At 49.5% G+C, this 17853-nt stretch overlaps 7 protein-coding genes across 7 annotated transcripts; 4 read left to right on the top strand and 3 right to left on the bottom strand.

Annotated features, from left to right (window-relative positions):
* Window positions 1-164: 164 nt before the first annotated feature.
* Window positions 165-3317, top strand: PHATRDRAFT_49441 (predicted protein; the record flags this gene model as incomplete). The annotated part of the gene is made up of 1 exon (XM_002184178.1): window positions 165-3317. Exon 1 carries the CDS (start codon window positions 180-182, stop codon window positions 3315-3317), a length of 3138 nt encoding a protein of 1045 aa, XP_002184214.1. The 5' UTR covers window positions 165-179.
* Window positions 3318-3382: 65 nt separating this feature from the next.
* SMC2 (predicted protein) lies at window positions 3383-7452 on the bottom strand. Its single transcript, XM_002184060.1, has 4 exons — window positions 7228-7452; window positions 5920-7147; window positions 4194-5840; window positions 3383-4130 (listed from the first exon to the last, which is right to left on the bottom strand). The coding sequence occupies exons 1-4, from the start codon at window positions 7290-7292 to the stop codon at window positions 3429-3431; spliced, it is 3642 nt and encodes a 1213-aa protein (XP_002184096.1). The 5' UTR covers window positions 7293-7452; the 3' UTR covers window positions 3383-3428.
* Window positions 7453-7835: 383 nt separating this feature from the next.
* On the top strand, window positions 7836-9173 carry PHATRDRAFT_49439 (predicted protein). The gene has a single exon (XM_002184177.1). The coding sequence runs from the start codon at window positions 7952-7954 to the stop codon at window positions 9050-9052; it is 1101 nt and encodes a 366-aa protein (XP_002184213.1). The 5' UTR covers window positions 7836-7951; the 3' UTR covers window positions 9053-9173.
* A 750-nt stretch (window positions 9174-9923) lies between these two features.
* Window positions 9924-12120, top strand: PHATRDRAFT_23224 (predicted protein; the record flags this gene model as incomplete). Its single annotated transcript, XM_002184176.1, has 1 exon — window positions 9924-12120. A coding segment is annotated over exon 1 (2130 nt), but the record flags the coding sequence as incomplete, so codon positions are not given.
* A 297-nt stretch (window positions 12121-12417) lies between these two features.
* On the bottom strand, window positions 12418-13393 carry PHATRDRAFT_49437 (nucleoside-diphosphate-sugar epimerases-like protein). Its single transcript, XM_002184059.1, has one exon. It carries the CDS (start codon window positions 13370-13372, stop codon window positions 12446-12448), a length of 927 nt encoding a protein of 308 aa, XP_002184095.1. The 5' UTR covers window positions 13373-13393; the 3' UTR covers window positions 12418-12445.
* A 372-nt stretch (window positions 13394-13765) lies between these two features.
* On the top strand, window positions 13766-15672 carry PHATRDRAFT_49436 (predicted protein). Its single transcript, XM_002184175.1, has 2 exons — window positions 13766-15212; window positions 15436-15672. Exon 1 carries the CDS (start codon window positions 13820-13822, stop codon window positions 15128-15130), a length of 1311 nt encoding a protein of 436 aa, XP_002184211.1. The 5' UTR covers window positions 13766-13819; the 3' UTR covers window positions 15131-15212; window positions 15436-15672.
* A 3-nt stretch (window positions 15673-15675) lies between these two features.
* PHATRDRAFT_49435 (predicted protein) lies at window positions 15676-17833 on the bottom strand (the record flags this gene model as incomplete). Its single annotated transcript, XM_002184058.1, has 1 exon — window positions 15676-17833. The coding sequence occupies exon 1, from the start codon at window positions 17701-17703 to the stop codon at window positions 15676-15678; it is 2028 nt and encodes a 675-aa protein (XP_002184094.1). The 5' UTR covers window positions 17704-17833.
* Window positions 17834-17853: the final 20 nt, after the last annotated feature.

The raw sequence follows: 17853 nt of genomic DNA, 5'->3' as shown, positions 1-17853 counted from the left end.
CCAAGGAGACGACGACTGCCATGGTTGGGACAGAGACGGGTGGAAACAGACGCACCGGTGGGAATACGCAACACAGCACCGACACCAACTGTACAGAAACGGGCACGAAATGACAACCAAGGCGAATTGCCTTCCACGGCACTTGTTCTGTCGTCGATGTATGTAGAATACATCCTAACATGGCGTCTATGTTGACGGCAATGTCTTCTTTACCCGCCAAGAAGCGAAGAGGTTCAAACGCTAGTAAGAGCAGTGTGGAAGGCGAAAGTAGTGATGCGAACGAAGCATTGCCATCGTTGTCGCAAAGGAACAATCCTTCCGATACAACTGCCGCAATGGCAAGCGGATCATCGGAAAAATCAAAAGCAGAATCTGCTACTCCTCGGTCTCCTGAAGGCCTTCATGAGTCAAGCAATCATGCAAAGCCTCTGAAAATTAGTGAAAACCGGCTGCCGAGCAAAAAGCGAAAGGGATCACATGACTCCAATCCACAAGGCATCCACAGTCAATCGAAACGGAAAGGGTCGCAAGAGTCATCCTCTTCACTTCGGAATCATCTTCAAGTACCGCTTCCAGCACTTCATGATTCTAACGATTGTAAACAATCATCGCAAAGAGGCTCTGGTTGCTCTGAGATGCCTTTCGAAACAGATCACAAAGCACGAAAGCGAAAAGGATCGCACGATTCGAATACCGTCAAGTTTGACAAGGACACCAAAGTGCCCGCAGAACGGAAGGGATCTCACGATGCATCGGTACAGTTTAAAGAGGACGTCAAATCGCAAAAACGAAAAGGAGCACAGGAAAAATCGTCTACGCCTTCAATAGATTCGGCGGCGGAACAGAAACGAAAGGCTTCTCATGATTTTACCGAATCTGTTCTCCTTAACGGTGTATCGTCGTCGATACCGGGACGCAAAATGTCTCACGATTTATCAGTACAATTCGTGACAGGCTTCAACGAACGAAAGTGGTCGCAAGACATTACCATTCCTAGTTTCGAGGGAGTGCCTCGCAAAGATAGCTACGATTCCTCTTTGAAACTGGACGAGTTGCTACCGTTCCCCCCGCCAGAACCAGTTTCCAATCTTAGACACCCGTCATTCAACACTACCAATACAGATACCCCAAGTGTGCTAACAGGCGTCCATCCGACGGCAATTAGTGCTATGGACCATCTCAAGGCACTCAGTGGCGCAAATGGTGATACAGCTGCGGTGGCATCAAAAAATGATCTAGAAGATGAAGATAGTCGAAGCAGTTCAACGTTTGCAAGTTCGGGGCAACGCATCCTGCTAGAAGCCTTTCCCAATCCCTCGCAGGAAGGAAATTTTAGCTCGGGAAATTTCGGGAGCCATTCAGATACCTCACACCCGACGGGAAGACATCGTTTAGAGTCTTGGGGCGCCATGTCTGATTTGAGTGCCCCGTTGGCTGGTGGGGGCTGTTCAGACTCCACAGCTGCTGCTTTGGCACACTCAGCTCTCCAGCACGCGGACTTGGCAGACGATGTTATGGATGCCGCCGCAGGATTAGACTCTATCAACGATTTGCACGAGGCACCAGACGCAATTCCGAATCGTATTTCTTTGGGACGGGAACGGTTTAACTCTGTGGCGTCGTTGTCGGAAGTCTCGCTCTCGGGCCTTTTGTTCGACGGCATTGAGGTATCAGGGGACATGCAAGCTTTTGTATCAGCGGCGATGGCTACAATGGGAGATCAGCTCGAAGCATTGGCGGGTGCTGTGGAGACGGTCGCGAACTCAGCCGGTCCACATGCATTGGATGCGCTTCGACGAGAGTTGGGCATGGACAGTGATGCCGATAGCGATGCGTCCCCTATGATAGGCGCCATGTCCGATAACGGGCGGCACAAAGGCCGTCCAAGATCCTGGTCGACTTCGTCCGGAAGAATTTCGGTCGATTACGAAGCTGTTGCGGCTGCGGTCGATGCGGGAGAAGCCGCTGACTTGTCCGGAGTTGCAGCTATCGATCCTTCAAGTAGTTCAATATCAAAAGAACGCCAAAGGCATGCGAGTCGACGACAGCTGCCGTTGCAACGAGCTCGTGACGACAGCGATCTCTCCTTGAATTCCGACGAGCGGGCTCACCTAAATGCTTCGTTGGTCGGGTCTTCTCTGACAGATGATGAGATCAAGCGTATTCAAGAACGCGCTCGGAAGAAAGCTGGGTACATTCCACCGACCGCAAGAAGCAAAGCTGAGAATAAAGCGAACAAAGAGAAGACGGGGCCTTTCAAAAAGCGTGTCAAACGCAATTCTCCTGAGCCGGCACAGATACGGTCGGCTTCGCCCGGAGGAACTCACACACCGAAGGCTTCAAATAAGTCGATGACCATGTCTGACAATCTGCCGCTGGTACCGGACTTGGTGCTCTCAGGGAGCACGGCAGCCAGCAAAGCTGCTAAAGGACAAGCAAGTCAAAAGTGGGAAAGCATGTTTGAATGCCTTGTTGAGTACGTTGACCAATGCAAAAAGGAAGAGACGAAAGGATTTTCTCAGACCGAGGTTGATCAGTGGCAATGGGATGGCAACGTACCCACGAGTTACAAGTCAATCGATGGCAAAGCGTTGGGTCGCTGGGTTAACAATCAGCGTTCAGCCAAAAGCAAGGGAACGTTAAAAGGTGAACGCGAGCAACGACTTCTGGATGCAGGTTTAAAATGGAGTGTGCTAACTTCCAACTCTTGGAACGAAATGCTGGAAGAATTACGACTTTATATCAAAGAACAAGCGGCGAAGGGGAAGAAATGGGATGGCAACGTCCCGACGAATTATCAGATAAAGAACCGATCAAATGGCCGGTTTGCTGGCGAAGACAAAAATCTTGGACGTTGGGTCAATCGTCAGCGAAGTCAATTCCATGCAGGAAAGTTGAGGAAAGACCGTCAACTAGATTTGGAGAAAGTTGGTCTGAAATGGTCAATGCTTGCCACCAACTCCTGGGATTCCATGTACGAAACTCTTTGTGAGTACGTGGACCAGAGGAAAAAGGAGGGCGGAGGATGGGATGGGAATGTCCCTGCCAACTATCGAACCAACGATTATCCGCCTCGTGCGCTCGGCCGATGGATCAACCGCCAGAGATCGGCGTTCGCAAAAGACAAGCTAAAAAGCGAATACGTTGAAAAATTGAGCGAAACGGGCTTGAAGTGGAGCGTTCACGAGCGTACTTGCTCTGAGAAGGACGACATGGATGGCGAAGACCACGAGGCTTCCTCTCAACCGAGCGTGAAGCCAGAGACGGTAACGTCTACCAAATCTAACGAAATGGCGGTGGAAACGATTAAAGTGTAGATACATGTATTGGTATATGCACACTTCACCTAGGATATCAAATCAAATTCGTCAAGAGTTCTTGTAAACAGCACTACAATTATGCTGGACTGTGAGCTGTCGACAAAACCCTTAAACTACAGTATTTTCTTTGCCAATTCTCCTTGACTGCTCTGTTCGTCCTTTTTCAGAAGTATTGGTGGAGTCGGCGTTGTCAGATTCGGCTAAGGCACGATTGCGGCTGGACCCAATTCCAATTGTTCTAGTAACCGTAGAAATCCCGTCCACAAACTTCGTTCTGAAAATGACATTGGCATTGTTGAACATGCCTTCTTTCAGCGACACGACAACGAACTGACTCTGCGAAAAGTGGGTTTTCAACATATTTCCGATGTTCTGGGTATGACTCAAATCCAGAGCGGCATCGACTTCATCAAGAATGTACATTGGGGCAGGCTTGAAAAGTAGCAATGACAGAATTAGGGACAAAGCCAATAGAGACCGCTGTCCACCACTGAGTTCGCTCAGACTGTCTTTCCAGACGTCACCGAAAGCCACCTTCACTTCGAGACCCTCCCAGGCTTTCATGCCATCCGGAGGTTCAAGTTTCGCAAAAGCGCCGGGCAACAGTGTCGAAAATATGGATCCAAAATCCCGATTGACCTTGACCCAAGTACGCTCGAGTTCCGATTTTTTTTTAACGTCCAATTCCTCAATGACGGCCTGTATCTTCTTCTTGTCGTTCTCGACCACCTTCCGCTTTCGCAAAAGCTCAGTGTATTCCCCTTCTGCTTTCTCAATCATTCCCATAACTTTCTTATTGATTTTCTTGGACTATGTGGAGATGCAAATGTGAGTGTACCTTTGAAAAGGTTTTAAACAGCATGAAGTGCTTACCAAGGATTCCTGTTCGGCTTTGAGAGACTGTAGCTGTTGCCCAACATGGCGCGGGTTTGTTTCTTCGAAGTCGTAGTCTCCCCCGGGCACCCCGAAAGCGCTCTTTTCGCTGTCGATCCAAGCATACTTTTTCATCAATGTGGCAACAAGCTTTTCCGCCCCACTTCGTTCCTTGTGAATCCGAGTGATAGTCACGGACAATTTCTTGGCTTCCAAGGTTGCCACTTCGGCTTCTTTGACGAGATAGCTCTTGGCGCGTTTGAGCTCCACAAGCTTGGCAGAGTATAAATTTAGGCGGCCGTCAAGTTCATCCAACTCTTTCTTCGCTTCTTCGTACAGCGCGCGAACTTCTCCAACTTTCATTTGTACCTTCGATTCGTCACCCGTGGCCTCATCAAGTAGTTGCTCCGCTACTGAAACGGCTTCCTCTGCTGCTGCGACCTCAGCTTGGAGACTATCGAGTTCCAAAGAAAATGTTTGAGATTTTGAGTCCGCCTGTCGAGCGATGCGCCCTTTCTCAACAGTGTCAGCTTTTGCATCTTTGACCGCTTGATCAATCTCAGCTAAGCGTTGTTCTCGACGCTCGGTCAATTCAGCTTCTTGTGCCTGGAGATTGACAAAGAGTGTCCACTTTTTTTCTTTCTCCTCTTCCATTTCAATCGACTCGTTCTGGGCCGCTTCCAGTTCGGCAGCCATAGAATCACGCTGCTCAACCAGCATACCAAAGCTAGTCTGTGACAGATGCTTATCGATATTGCTCAGTTCCGCCTCTGCTAGCTCCAAAGTTGCGCTGAGCTTGTCGTAGGAAGAAGCATGCGTAGCCATAGACTTCACTTTCATCGATATAGAAGCAAGGAGCGAGCGCTTTTCGTCGAGCTTACTTGTCACTTGAGTTAGTTCAGTGAGCTTGACTAGAGTTGTCCCCAATTGGTTGTTGGAGCCACCAGATATAGTCCCCGACGGATCGTAAACGTCGCCTTCCAAGGTAACGGTCCGTGTTTTTGTTGCATCGCAGATAGCGTTTGCAGCTTTCATGCCGTCGACCACAATAGTTGAGCCAAAGACGTACTCAACGGCACTACGAACCTCTTCATCGAAACCAACTAATTCGATTGCCGGAGAAGCCCTCGAATCGAGCGACTGGGAAATATCATTGGCTAGTTCCGAAGCAGTGTGACTAACATTACGCGGCTTGATCTTGTCCAGTGGGATGATGGTCACACGTCGCTCTAACTTGCCGCGGTCCAAAAGCGCTTTACCAGTAATTGCTTCGTCGACCACGACTTGATACAGCTTTCCACCGGCAACAACCTCCAAAGCAGTAGCATTCTTGTGATCCTTCACTTCGATGAGCTTTGCCACAAGCCCCTTGACCTTGCTACGATCAAACCCACGCACGGGATCGGAATATTTGAAACGGAGCCTCCCTTCAAGCTGTGCGGAAAGCGTGTCAACGCGCTCCGACAACTCCGAGACGGTAATTTCCAGGTCTGTCTTTTCTTGATCCAGAGCATTGAACTCTTCCGGCGAAAAGCCCATATCTTTAAGCTTGCCACGGCAATCCTCTACTTTGTGAGCTGCTACTGCACGCTTCTGGGCCATCTTTTCAGCAGTTTTCCCTTCCTTTTGGAGGTCTTTCTCGACCAGCTGGAAACAGTCAGAGCAATTTGGCTCTTGAGTCGAAAGGGTAAAAAACTAAACCAAAAATATCGACAAGTACACATACCTTCAACTCTTTTGACAAGTGCTTCATCTTCATGCTGGCTTGCTGCACCTTTGCCTCGGCTGACTTTGAATCGCTGTGCGCCTTGCTTATCTGTTCCGGTAATGTACGGCCTTCGTCTCCTTCTGTGGAACTGATACCGGCCGACATGTTCTGGTAGTCCAGAGTTAGCCGTGCAAGTCGTTCCTCAGCCTCTTTGGCAGCCAGAATCTTGTGTTCAATGCTCTGCGATTCAGTAGCGATGTCGCTTTCCTTGGCAACTACCGCTTGTTTCGTTTCAGTGACGAGACTTCGCGCCGCGTCCAGGTCGCTCTCTGCCTTGGTAACATTGGTCTTTGCATTTTTCCAGGAGGAAGTTATTTTGACGAGATCTTTGGAGCGCTGCTCTTCCAAAACTTTTGCTTCGTTATGTGAATTCTCAAACTCTCCTTTGAGGGAGGACGAGCGCTCTTCAATCTCGCGTTCCTTGGCAACAATGAGTTCTCGAATTTGCGAAGTCTTGTCGTCTAGAATGGCAACCTGCTCTTCCATTTCGGCGGAGCCTTCTGTGTTATTATCCAAAGCCTTCTGTGCCTGCATGAATTCATTGGCAATGACGAAACGTTCAATACGCTCCATGTCAGCGTTGTTCTTGCTCCATTTAAGGTAGGATTGTTTTTCGCCCCTCAATCGTTCCAAAGTGGGTGTAATTTCTTCGGCTAGAACTGCGTTGAGTTCATCCAGCTTGAGCTGCTTTTTCTCAATCGTTTTCAAGGCACCGACGCGTTTCGTTTCATACATGCGGGTACCGGCAGCTTCTTCGACCATACCGAGAATTTCGTGCGGCTTCATATTCAAGACCTTGGTGATGCGTCCTTGCATAATGAGGAAGTGGGGATTGTTCACGTTGAGCTGTACCGAATGGAAAAGATTCTGTACCTGATTCGCGGGGGCATTGCGTCCATTAATGAGATATTTGCTCTTGCCGCCGATCAAAACCTGGCGTGTGACGGTAACCTGAGGGCATTGCTCGTAACCTACTGGACTGGAAGATTCGTCCTCGTTGTTGAAAATGATCGTAACGGTGGCTTTGTTTACTCCAGCCTGTCCTTGTTTGTAGACGAGCTCGGAAAGATTTCCGGCGCGTACCTGGGACAGGTTCGTTATACCGAGCACGAAGCAAATGGCGTCGAGAATGTTGGATTTACCAGACCCGTTCAAGCCGGTAATGGCGTTGAAGTGAGGATCGAAACTATAGTACATCGTGCAAAGACGTGAGATTTAGCACGAAACAAAATCCGACCTTCATAAAGGTCACTCGCTTTATCTTACCCCTCCACGACTGTTCGACGAGCGTAGGACTTGAAACCATCAATGACAATTTCTTGAATGAACATGGTTAACCAAATGGAGCGTTTCCGGTGCTGCTGACTGCCTCAGAATTTTATCGATTCACACGACGATAATACTATCAACAGCGCTTCAGAGATCCCCTTTTCTGGCGTACGCTCTCTCTTGCGAAAAGAAAGGCAAATAAACCGATGACACTTCGTATCCACCACCTTGCAAACACTGAAACTGATTGTCATGAGCAACCGAGCAAATTTCCGATTTCGGGAAGACCTGCCGTGGATGGGGACTTGGATTTTGAATTGTAGTCCGACGTCTCTCAGGATCGCAAGCGAGGTAATTGTAGGTATACAAGATTGCAGGATTTTATTCTGATTTGAAATCAAAAGTTATGAACGAAATTCTTTAGAAAAGTCCGACGTGACAAGATCGTGCCCCTATTTACAAGTTTTCGATGAGTCGCATTGAAAGGCTCGTGGTACAACGACAGGCAGACCAAAAATTTTGTGGATCGACCGAATACCTTTCACTGTCAGCGCAGCCGACCACTACGAGATCGGTCCCGACAAAACCTGTCACAATGGGATTGACTGTGATTTCGGCGGCTGCAGTAAAATATTTATATACCACCACCACCACTGTAAGAGCACGATCGGGATACATAACAGTCGCCAGATCACAACTCGTTCCCAAAGCCTAAGCTAGTATGGTTGCTGGACTCAAGTTCCTCTCGAAAAAGTCTTTCAATCCCCAAAATCTAACGAATCAAAAGAGAGTCTGGGAACGCCAAGAACGAACCAAACAGGAAGAAAAGCGTGTCCAACAACGTGCCCGGCAGCTCCAGCGAGAGAGAGATGACGAAGAACTCGCCAAGTCGCGAGGTGATCAGCCAAAACTTGCTTTTCTCTACAAACCGCCACCCGGGCTGGAAGGAAAGGCCAATCCCAACCAGAGAGGACCAGCGGTGGACTTGAAGGAGACACCTGCCGCACATACGGAAACTGGTAGGAACGATTTCGTTGAACGTCAACCCGGTGACAACGATGCAGCCGCAGCGTTTCGTCAAATGCTTGCCGCTGCTGCGGCTCCTAACTATAACGACGATAACGCCTCCAACGACGAGGCACCCTTCTCGACCAAAACCATATTTGGAACGGTCTTGCAAGGAACGTCGGTAGAAGCCACGCGCGAAAAGAAAACAATGTCCGCCTTGGAAAAGGCCGTTGGGCGGAATCACGATAAAAATACGGTCACGCTGGATGAGCAGATCCAACGCTTTCCTGCGCTGGCCAACGCACCACGGGTCAAAGGAGTGGACGAAACTTCGAGTGCCGTTCAATTCAAACCGCTGGGCACCCAAATCCGGAATGTGCGCTGCCTGAAGTGTGGCGTATGGGGACATAGTCGGGGTGACCGGGAATGCGAGCTGTCTGGATGGAATCCGTTTAATTTACGTGGTAGTGCACCTTCGGCAACCAGTATTATGCCGAAGAAAGCTGTCGACAAAGACGGGAAATCAGTTGAAAAAGAAACGAGTCATCGCGCACGAGAAGAACGCTATTCACATTCAGATGAATGCAGCTCCAGTAGCGATACCAGCGAGGAAAACAGAAGACGACGAAAATACAAACGAAGGAAGCAAGAGAGACACTCATCCGTGGACAAGGAACGGCACAAATCGTATAACAGAAAACGTAGCCACCGAGACGACACCGATGTAACTGCGGACTCTGATAAGGTTAGGCGACGTCGCTCGCGAAAGCAGTCAAGACGTGACGACAGTGGTAGGCGGAACGGTTACCGCTAAGTGGCTTGACAGAGCAATTCTACCTTTCTTAAACCAACTATCTAGGCCGCATCCGGCTTGACCTTAGTATGTACATTAAAAAGCGTAGAGTGGAACTAGATAAGTCGATAGTTTGATCGTAAGAATCGTCAGGTGTAAAGTGGTTTCACTAATGAAAAAGTATTCGGAACTATATCAAAAGTAATTGTACTCTCGGCGGGGATCGAACCCGCGACCTTGGGTTTATTAGACCCACGCTCTAACCAGCTGAGCTACGAAAGCGACCGTCGAAGTCGCACTTCAAGAGTGGCAGCTACCTCCGCTACTGGCAGACAGCGAGATGTTGGATTATAAAAAATAGACAATATAGTTCTTGCAGCTATCACGGAAAAAAGAAAGCAAAATGAGTCGATATCCGACTTCATACAAAACCGTCCCGTAAATCTTCCCCCCGATCTCTGCACTCCCAGTGAATGCGTACGAAAGCCTTAGATTAGTTGTCGAACGGTATGTCTATTTTCTTGGCGTTCGACGGTAGTTCTTCCTTAGTCGTGGCGTACGAATATCAAACTCTCGCTGTTCCCCAAACCCCCACAACAGTCGGCATTTCCTCCTATCCGCTTGGTTGCAAACATGGCAAACAACAGTAATTCTGTTCAACCGTCAGATGAGGAAGGGTCGCACAGTCGCAATGTGATTTCAAATGATCAAACTACATCACGTCCTCTGTCGACATCGGCCCCATCGCAGCAACCGCCTCCGAGGCCAGTTCGACGCAAACCGGATGGAAACAGGGCGACCCCACCGGTCCAGAACCGATTCCACCAACCACACGGAGCCGCTGCCACTGGTCCAACTCCGGCGGTGGTATCCTCTTCCGGTCACTCTTACCTACACGGGCACCTTGGATTTCCATCGTATCAGCAGCAACCTCCCGGCCAACCTCACGTGTTATCGATGGAATCGCCTCTGCCCCCGGTCGTCCAACGGGGTTTAGGCGATCGTTCGAACGACAAACGAAAAAATGCAGCGCTCGAAATTGAAGCCCTTATCAAAAGTCTACAGGAAGCCAATAATATCGGGATGATACGTAGCGTGATTACGGTTCTATCGAACGATTTTTGTACGAGCATGAATTCGAATTATCGAAAAGGTGGACTGATAGGCTTGGCGGCCACGGCAATCGGCTTGCATCAGAATGCGCGCAACTTTTTAAACGCATTGTTGCCACCGGTATTGCATTGTTTCGACGATCCCGAAGCGCGAGTACGCTATTACGCGTGTGAATCCGTTTATAATATTGCCAAAGTATCGCGGCAGTTCATTCTGACCCACTTCAATCAAATCTTTGAGGGATTGGCCAAACTCTTTGCGGACGTCGATGTGGATGTTAAAAACGGAGCAAATTTGTTGGACAAGCTTGTAAAGGACATTGTTACGGAAACGGAAACATTTCACGTCGAGCAGTTTCTACCTCTGTTGCAAAATTACATTCGGAGAACCAATCCTTACATTCGCCAGTTGCTAGTCGGTTGGATTACTGTGCTAGATACGATTCCTGATATATCTATGATCGATTACTTGCCCGAGTTCCTGGATGGACTTTTCAATATGCTAAGCGACTCCAATCGCGAGATCCGACAAGCTGCAGACTCTGCATTGTCAGACTTTTTGCGCGAAGTTACTGTCAGTGCAGTGGTTGAATTTGGACCCATCATTTCTATTCTAGTCGTTCAATGTCGATCAAAAGAGCGCTTGAATCGCTTAACCGCCGAAACTTGGCTGTCCGAGCTTATTCATCATCCCTATTCCGGAGGCGATGCTTTGTTACCCATTCAAGCCGAAATTCTAGGAGCTGTTCTGTGGTGCATTTCCGACGAAGAGAATGAGATTCGACTGGTGGCTGAGCGAACAAACGATGACTGCATGACTATGGTACGCGAAACCAGTAGCGATTTCGAGCTCAAACCCTTGTTGGACACCCTTACGAATGAATTACTGCACAAAGATGACGTGCCGACCAAATTAGCGGCACTGGGATGGATCAACATGCTCATGGAAAAACGCAAGGCTGACATGAACGATTTTACCGAGGACTTGCTGCCTGTGCTTTTACGCACGCTTTCTGATCCCAGTGATGCCGTCATTCTATTGGATCTGCAAGTATTGTCGCGTATTTCACTAGCCCAACAAGATGAATTGGGCTACGCTGAAGAGACGGAAGAGATTCAGTTTCAAATGGTACTAAACGCGATCCTGAATCTGTTTGCAAAAGATCGGCGGTTGCTAGAAACTCGAGGATCACTGATTATCCGCAAGCTTTGCGTCTTGCTGAACGCCAAGAGCGTTTATATTCGCATGGCAGATACCATGGCATCATATGAAATGAAGGACGACGGTGAAGTAGCTGATATTGAGACTCTGCAGTTTGTGAGTACGATGGTACAGACTCTCAATTTGATCCTTTTGACGGCTTCGGAACTTCAAGATTTGAGGACCACTCTTGCGACAGCATTCATCGAATCCTCCGGAGCAAGATCGAATGTATTCAAGGAGGTGGATGATGACGATGATGACGACGGAGGCCACGTCTTCGCAACACTTTTCCACTGTTGGGCGCACAATCCGATCGCGACTTTCTCACTCTGCCTTTTGGCACGCACGTATGATCTATCTTTCTGTTTAATAAAGCGTTTTTCCGACATGCCCGATGTTTCGGTTGGATTTCTGATGCAGATTGACAAACTTGTCCACTTGCTCGAAAGTCCTATATTTTTGCAGTTGCGTCTCCAGCTATTGGATGTCGAATCTCCTTGCCATGCACCTCTGCTCAAGAGTATATATGGACTGCTGATGTGTTTACCACAGGGCAACGCATTCCGCTTGCTGAACGAGAGACTCGCCACGGTTTGCAACCTGCGGGACAATTTAGGCGTCCAAGAAGCAAGTACTGGAGATGGTAGTCCGGATAATCTGCCTTCAATCGTAAGCCGGACGGGGCTGAGTATGGAGAAGCTGCTGGAGCGGTTTGATAATGTAGACGAGCAGCATCACAAGGCAAAAAATCGATCGCAGGGTTCCGTCGAACGCGAGAAAGATGTGGAAGCCGGTACGGGTGCTAGCGGCACTCATCCTGCGGTGGTGGAGGATTCGGCCCAGCTTGGTCATATCAAACCGCCTTCCATAGCGGATGCATTCGGTGTCAGTCGTGAAGACGAGGAACGCGCACAGCACCCCTTGACACGAGTTTCAAGCGATGCTAAAGATTCGCCGGACCGACCCAATATGCAGCAACCGATATCTTGAAGGAATGAGAAAAGTTCATCGATTATGGTTTAACAGAAAGCTCTATAATTGGAGGAGTTCGACAGGCCCATCGTGGACCTCTACTTCATTTTTAAGGTACAATAGCCTTTAGCGGGTCATGGACCGGAATGCTTGGTTCCATGCTTCGTTGGTGAGAGCAGGTTGATCGTTGGAAGCAATGGAGAAGTCTACGTTTCGACATTCTTCGTTGATCAAACACTGGACAACGGCCTCCGCGCATGCGTCACGCTTGCAATCTCCCAATAGTGAATCTCCCGGCTGGACATCCACGCCGTTTTCGGCGCCGCCTTGGACCTGTAGCAGCTTGGCCACATCGGGATTGGTGTACGGGCCTCCGACGAGGCGACCCGGCCGGATAATGGCGTACTCGAACCCACTGTGTACCGCAGCGTCCACGACGGCTTGTTCACCCGCTTTCTTGGCGTCCAGGACACCAAAAAGATTCAGAATCAAAAAGGGCATTTCTCCCGTTCGGTCTACCCCCACACTGGTCAAGAGCACGACCTTTTTCAACCCCGGAACCGTTCGTGCCGATTGCGCAATATTCGTCACGGCTTCTTGATCAATTGCTTGTGGGGTGTTTCCGCCCCGCCATTTCATGGTTGGAAAAGCAGTCGTCCCAACCGAAATAACCACGGCTGCCGTTCCTTGCAGAGCCGCATCTAAATCAGCCGGCGTCGCGGACAAGAGGTCCAGCGATACGACTCGGACATTGTCGTTCGCGAGAACGGCAGCGGCACGTGCGGGATCGCGCGAGGCTACACGGACATCGTACGCCGCCGCGGCTAGCTTTTGCGTCACGAGCTGCCCCACTCCTCCGGTGCCACCAATTACCAAGACACCGTCGCCGGATTGTAAGGCGGCGCAGAGACGCGTGTTGCGAACGGCATCCGCGACAGAGCGGGGAGATTCGCACCGTACCAATTGTGTCGTGCGAGAGAACGCCGCGACTTCTAGGAATCCTGCGGCGAGTCCAAGGACGGAAATCAGTGTGACTGCCAATGATAGCCTCATACTGTACGAAAGAGAAAATGAGACGTGACGTGACGTTTCGATTTGTGGGAATAGACACAACAAAACACTCGAGAAGCAGAGAAGGCCGTGTCCACGGAACTTGAACAACGGATACAACCGAAAGAGGATGTGTCTGGATTCCGGGTTCTTCTGTAACTGGTCTTGACTGTGACGCAAACCATGCAAACCCGGATTCGCCGAGAGCATCACGGTCCGTCCGAGCTCCGGCTGCCGTGTAGCGGTGATTCACTGTCAGGCCACGCCAAGGTCGTTCGGCGTGACCCGACAGACAAAACTCAAAGTCCGTGTCCCACCCAGAGCAAGTAACGCAACATACCCAACACACACCGCACGTTTCCTTCTCAGAAAAAACCTTTCCTTTCCATTAGAGAGCGACAGCCAACAAATTCGAGGATCTTTCCACAGCTGCCGTGTTGGTTGCCTACGATGGAAGACTCATCGTGGGGACAAAAGCTACAAGTGAAACTTTCGACTTTATCCGAAGCATCATCCAACGAAAGTTTGCAGACACTCGCCAAATGGATTGGTTTCAACCGCAAGCATCACGATGCGTTTTGTGCCGTGCTCAAGACGGCTCTAACTCCCGGGGGTAGTGCGTCTGCCGTGTCGTCCAAGCAACAGCTGAATCTCTTTAAAGTTCTTTCTATGGTACTGTTACTCGAAAAGGGTAACACCAAAAAATGGGATCGCTTTGCCGAGTTGCGCATCGCCGTGGGTGAGTCGGTGATTCTACCCGCCGTTGAACAGCAACCAACCATACTAGACGCATCGGTCAAAGACGCTCTCCCAACAATGCTCAAGGAATGGGATGATGCCAACGTGTTTGGAGGACCAACACTGATTCATCAGATCCGGAAACAGCTGGAAGGACAATCCCCGCCGGAGACTGTTGGTGACGCGGTATCGAAAGAAATGCCTATAGTGGAAGCGGCGGCTCCAGCACAAGTTGATGAGGCTGAAGCAAAGCAGGATACTGCCTCCGAGAATCCCCATTCGTCTCCTTCTTTGAAAGCGTCTGTCGGCGTTGAGGACAAGGAGACTCCTGCCGATCAAGGAATGATCGAACCCGAAGGCTCCAAGAATACGGTCGTCGCCGCGGACGAACCAACCGTTACGTACGATTTTGAATCTTCCGGCACCGAGCCCAAAAAAGTCGCCCCAAAAGACTTTTTGGAACCGTCCCGCCCAATTGCTACTTTACAGATTGCGCGAGATCTGCGCAATGACAGTGCCGTTCAACTTTCCGCACTTTTGTCCTCACTCCCTGAAGACATCCGCAAAGTATGCGCCGACGCTGCCGAATCCGAGGCCTCCCTAGTAGAACTCGAAGACGTGCGTGCCCGCGATTTCGCCGTCCGCACCAACGAAGCCTTGATTGACATGGACGTCGCGGAGCAAATCGCGAACGTGCGCACGTATCGGAGGATCGTGCAACAAATTCGTCAGGCCCGCCAATCGTTGCTCACTCTTGTGCTACAGAGTAGATGCCAGTTTGGTGCAGACGAAGCCGCAGAGGCATTCCTCAATGCGGACCGAGCCAAGGAAGAACTTCGTAAGCGCAAACAAATATTGGTGGACGCCATGGAATTGGAAGGGATCGATCCACAAGATGAATCAGACACGAAAAATGCAACGGAAGAGATCAAGCTTGCGCCGTTGTCTTGGTATAATCCAGAAGGCAAGACCAACGAACCAGACGCGAAGCGCATCAAGGCTGTATCCTCCTCAGTGACGTGAAATCTAGGCATAGAAGCCCTTTGATGTTCAATGATTGCAATGCATCCACCCATCGCGAAACAATGCAAAAAATATTCGAACGGTAAGCGTCTAGAAGGTCGTGGCGTGCCTGCTTTTCTGTCCTAGTATTACGAGTGGTTTGGAAGATGAAAAGCTTTTAACAATCATTCATGCGTGTCAAATGAAGTCGACCTGACGATGTTCTCAACCAAAGCAAAACTGACAAACGACTCGATCGTTCTTTCTCGAGCGCACGCAGGATGTCATACGGCAAAATATACTCACCTGACGTTTCTTTGTTGCAGATGACGATGATTCTTAGCAGCGTGAGCAGCTGAAAGGCCGCCTCCCTCGAACACACGTATACTGCTTCGGTCCTACGTAACTTGCGGCATCTCCCAAGAAAAATTACCCGGCCTTGGGCAAGCGGAGCAAGGATGGGGAAGGGGATTACGGTGGACTAGCTGCAAGTATCGGAGAACTTAAAGCGCACAACTGTAGTACGCGAACGTTCAATTACTTATGAAAGGAAGTTATTCTTTATTTTAGTAAAACTCTTCGTCTTCCTCTTCATAGTCACCATCGGAATCCTCCAAGTCACCACCAAAATCTGATGGTGCGGCATCCCAATCCGCTTCAAAGGCTTCTTCAGAATATCTTGCTCGAGTCGAAGCCGCTTTGGCTGCTTCGCTCGCTCGTCTTTTAGCGTCTCGTAAGACTTCCATCGCATCTGTATGTCGTTCTGCCATTTCATGCAGGCGATCCTCGTAGAGTTCGTCACCTTGCAATGCGACTAGCATTTCATCTTCCAAAACTGGATTGAGTTCAAGATCCATCGTCAAATGTACATGTAGTTCATTTCTCGCAAATAACAGCAGAGCTGCTAGTGCGTCTGCCGCTCCATGATCAATGAAGCAATGGCGAAGGCCAATATGAATGTGCAAATCACAGGCCATTAAATTCTGAGTAGTTTTATAATCAATGGTTGAAGAATCTCCCAAAAAAGCGTTTGTCAACGCTTTAGCACCACACCTGGCTTTAGATATGTCGGGGCTCTCATTGGCTTCATCGTCATCCAATTCTCCTCCAGTTTTCTCCTCATCATCATCACTCTCTGCCGTAGATCCAAATACTGGTGAAACGTCCACACCGGCACCCTTTAAACCCTTTTTTAACATATTCATGTAAGAAGCTGCTGTCGCACTAGCTTTGTTCTTTAGCCGACTCGCGGAGTACTTCCTCCCGTCCTTCTTATTCTTGCCTCGCAAAACACCGAGAGGATTTCCACTCAAATCTAGATAGGAGGTGCCCTTTTTCTCTTCTTCGGTTGTATTATTGGAAGTCAGCTTGCGCAGTGCTGCGCCAAAGTAGCTCGCACCTTCGGCCATGATGTGGCAGCTACTAAGCGATAACGTGCCAATTCCTCGCTTTTCCCAAGCTTCTGCCAGAGCCATCACTCCACGATCACCAATATTCTTATTGTTGCTTAGATTTAAGCTCAACAAACCAGGTCCTTGCCTTGTGCCTGCGTGCTCAGGGTTCAAAAGAGCGCGACCGAGAGCAGTCGCTCCTTGATCGGTGATGCAATTATTGCTCAAATCCAAATGCCGGATCAAGCAGTTCGGTGAGCTTTCAATAGCGTGTGCGAGGGCCTCAGCACCGGTATCACCGATGCCGCAAGCAGAAAGATCGAGGCATTCTAACACGGCTCTATTTGGGTCGGTCTTCTCGTCGCTAGCCAAAGCAATCGTTCGGATGGCGGCAGCCAAAGCGGCCGCTCCTCCATCTCCAATGGCCTGATTCATACAAAAATGCAATGACAAGGGCTTGGGTTGCGGACTCTTTAGTATATCCGAGTCGGTTCCTTCCGTCCAGCGATTGATCATGCCTTTACCGATGGCCCGGCAGGCCGCTGGGCCCAGCCCACAGCTGTCGAGTCTTAGCGTACTCGGGCAGCACGAAGGGTGGGCAATCAGCAAACGCAGGGCTTGAAGAAACGCAGTGCTCGCGGAATTTTCATCGGGATTCAGTTTATTCCAACCAAGGTCCAGGCTTTCGATCGTTATTGATTTGCATGCGATCATGCTTGCTGGGTCTGAGTTTGAATCAGTTCGCGTTCCAGATGTATTAGATGCATTCGTATCACTCGTAAGGGCACCAAACAAAATAGAGACGGAGTCGGTGTCCAAATCGTTCCTTCTTGACGTCAGGTGCACATGTCTTAACGGTAGTATTGCTTCGTTCACACTGCCATCTTCAAATACTGATTTGAGGAAACCGTCCGTAACAACTTCCCGAAAGCCTTCACTCCCGAGCGCCGACCCACTAATATCAATCTCCACGGTTTCATCGGGTCTCGGCGTCGAATGTGAATTGATTCCCATATCGTGTAGAGCAGACTTTAGAGCATCGGAAATTTTTGCAGCTGGAACATTGTGATGATAGGAAAAATCCAATTTGCGATCCGCATTTGTCTCTAACGGAAGTTTCTGGACAAGAGCTATAAGCCCCCAGACAGATGCCTTGGATCCCCTTTTCAATGAATGTCGGGGACCAGCGACAAAATCACACATTTTGGCGGCAATACAGATTCCCTGAACTTTTGTGTATTGTTGCTACTTTCTATGGTGTGGCAGAGATCACAACGTGTGGGTGATGCCAATCCCAGGGCAGGGACAATCACCTTGTTTTTGTATGACTGTGAACATGAACTGGCAATGAAG

Source organism: Phaeodactylum tricornutum, chromosome 22 (assembly GCF_000150955.2).
Source record: "Phaeodactylum tricornutum CCAP 1055/1 chromosome 22, whole genome shotgun sequence".
NCBI lineage: Eukaryota > Bacillariophyta > Bacillariophyceae > Surirellales > Neidiaceae > Phaeodactylum > Phaeodactylum tricornutum.
The sequence above is the reverse complement of the archived record's forward strand: the minus strand, read 5'-3'. Positions and strand labels throughout refer to the sequence as shown.

Coding starts and splice junctions, on each gene's coding strand:
- PHATRDRAFT_49436 (XM_002184175.1), top strand. CDS start 13,820: ATGGAAGACTCATCGTGGGGACAAAAGCTACAAGTGAAACTTTCGACT.
- PHATRDRAFT_49437 (XM_002184059.1), bottom strand. CDS start 13,372: ATGAGGCTATCATTGGCAGTCACACTGATTTCCGTCCTTGGACTCGCC.
- SMC2 (XM_002184060.1), bottom strand. CDS start 7,292: ATGTTCATTCAAGAAATTGTCATTGATGGTTTCAAGTCCTACGCTCGT. Junction 7,148..7,227: donor CGTCGAACAGTCGTGGAGGG/GTAAGATAAAGC, acceptor GATGTACTATAG/TTTCGATCCTCACTTCAACG. Junction 4,131..4,193: donor AAGCCGAACAGGAATCCTTG/GTAAGCACTTCA, acceptor ATCTCCACATAG/TCCAAGAAAATCAATAAGAA.
- PHATRDRAFT_49439 (XM_002184177.1), top strand. CDS start 7,952: ATGGTTGCTGGACTCAAGTTCCTCTCGAAAAAGTCTTTCAATCCCCAA.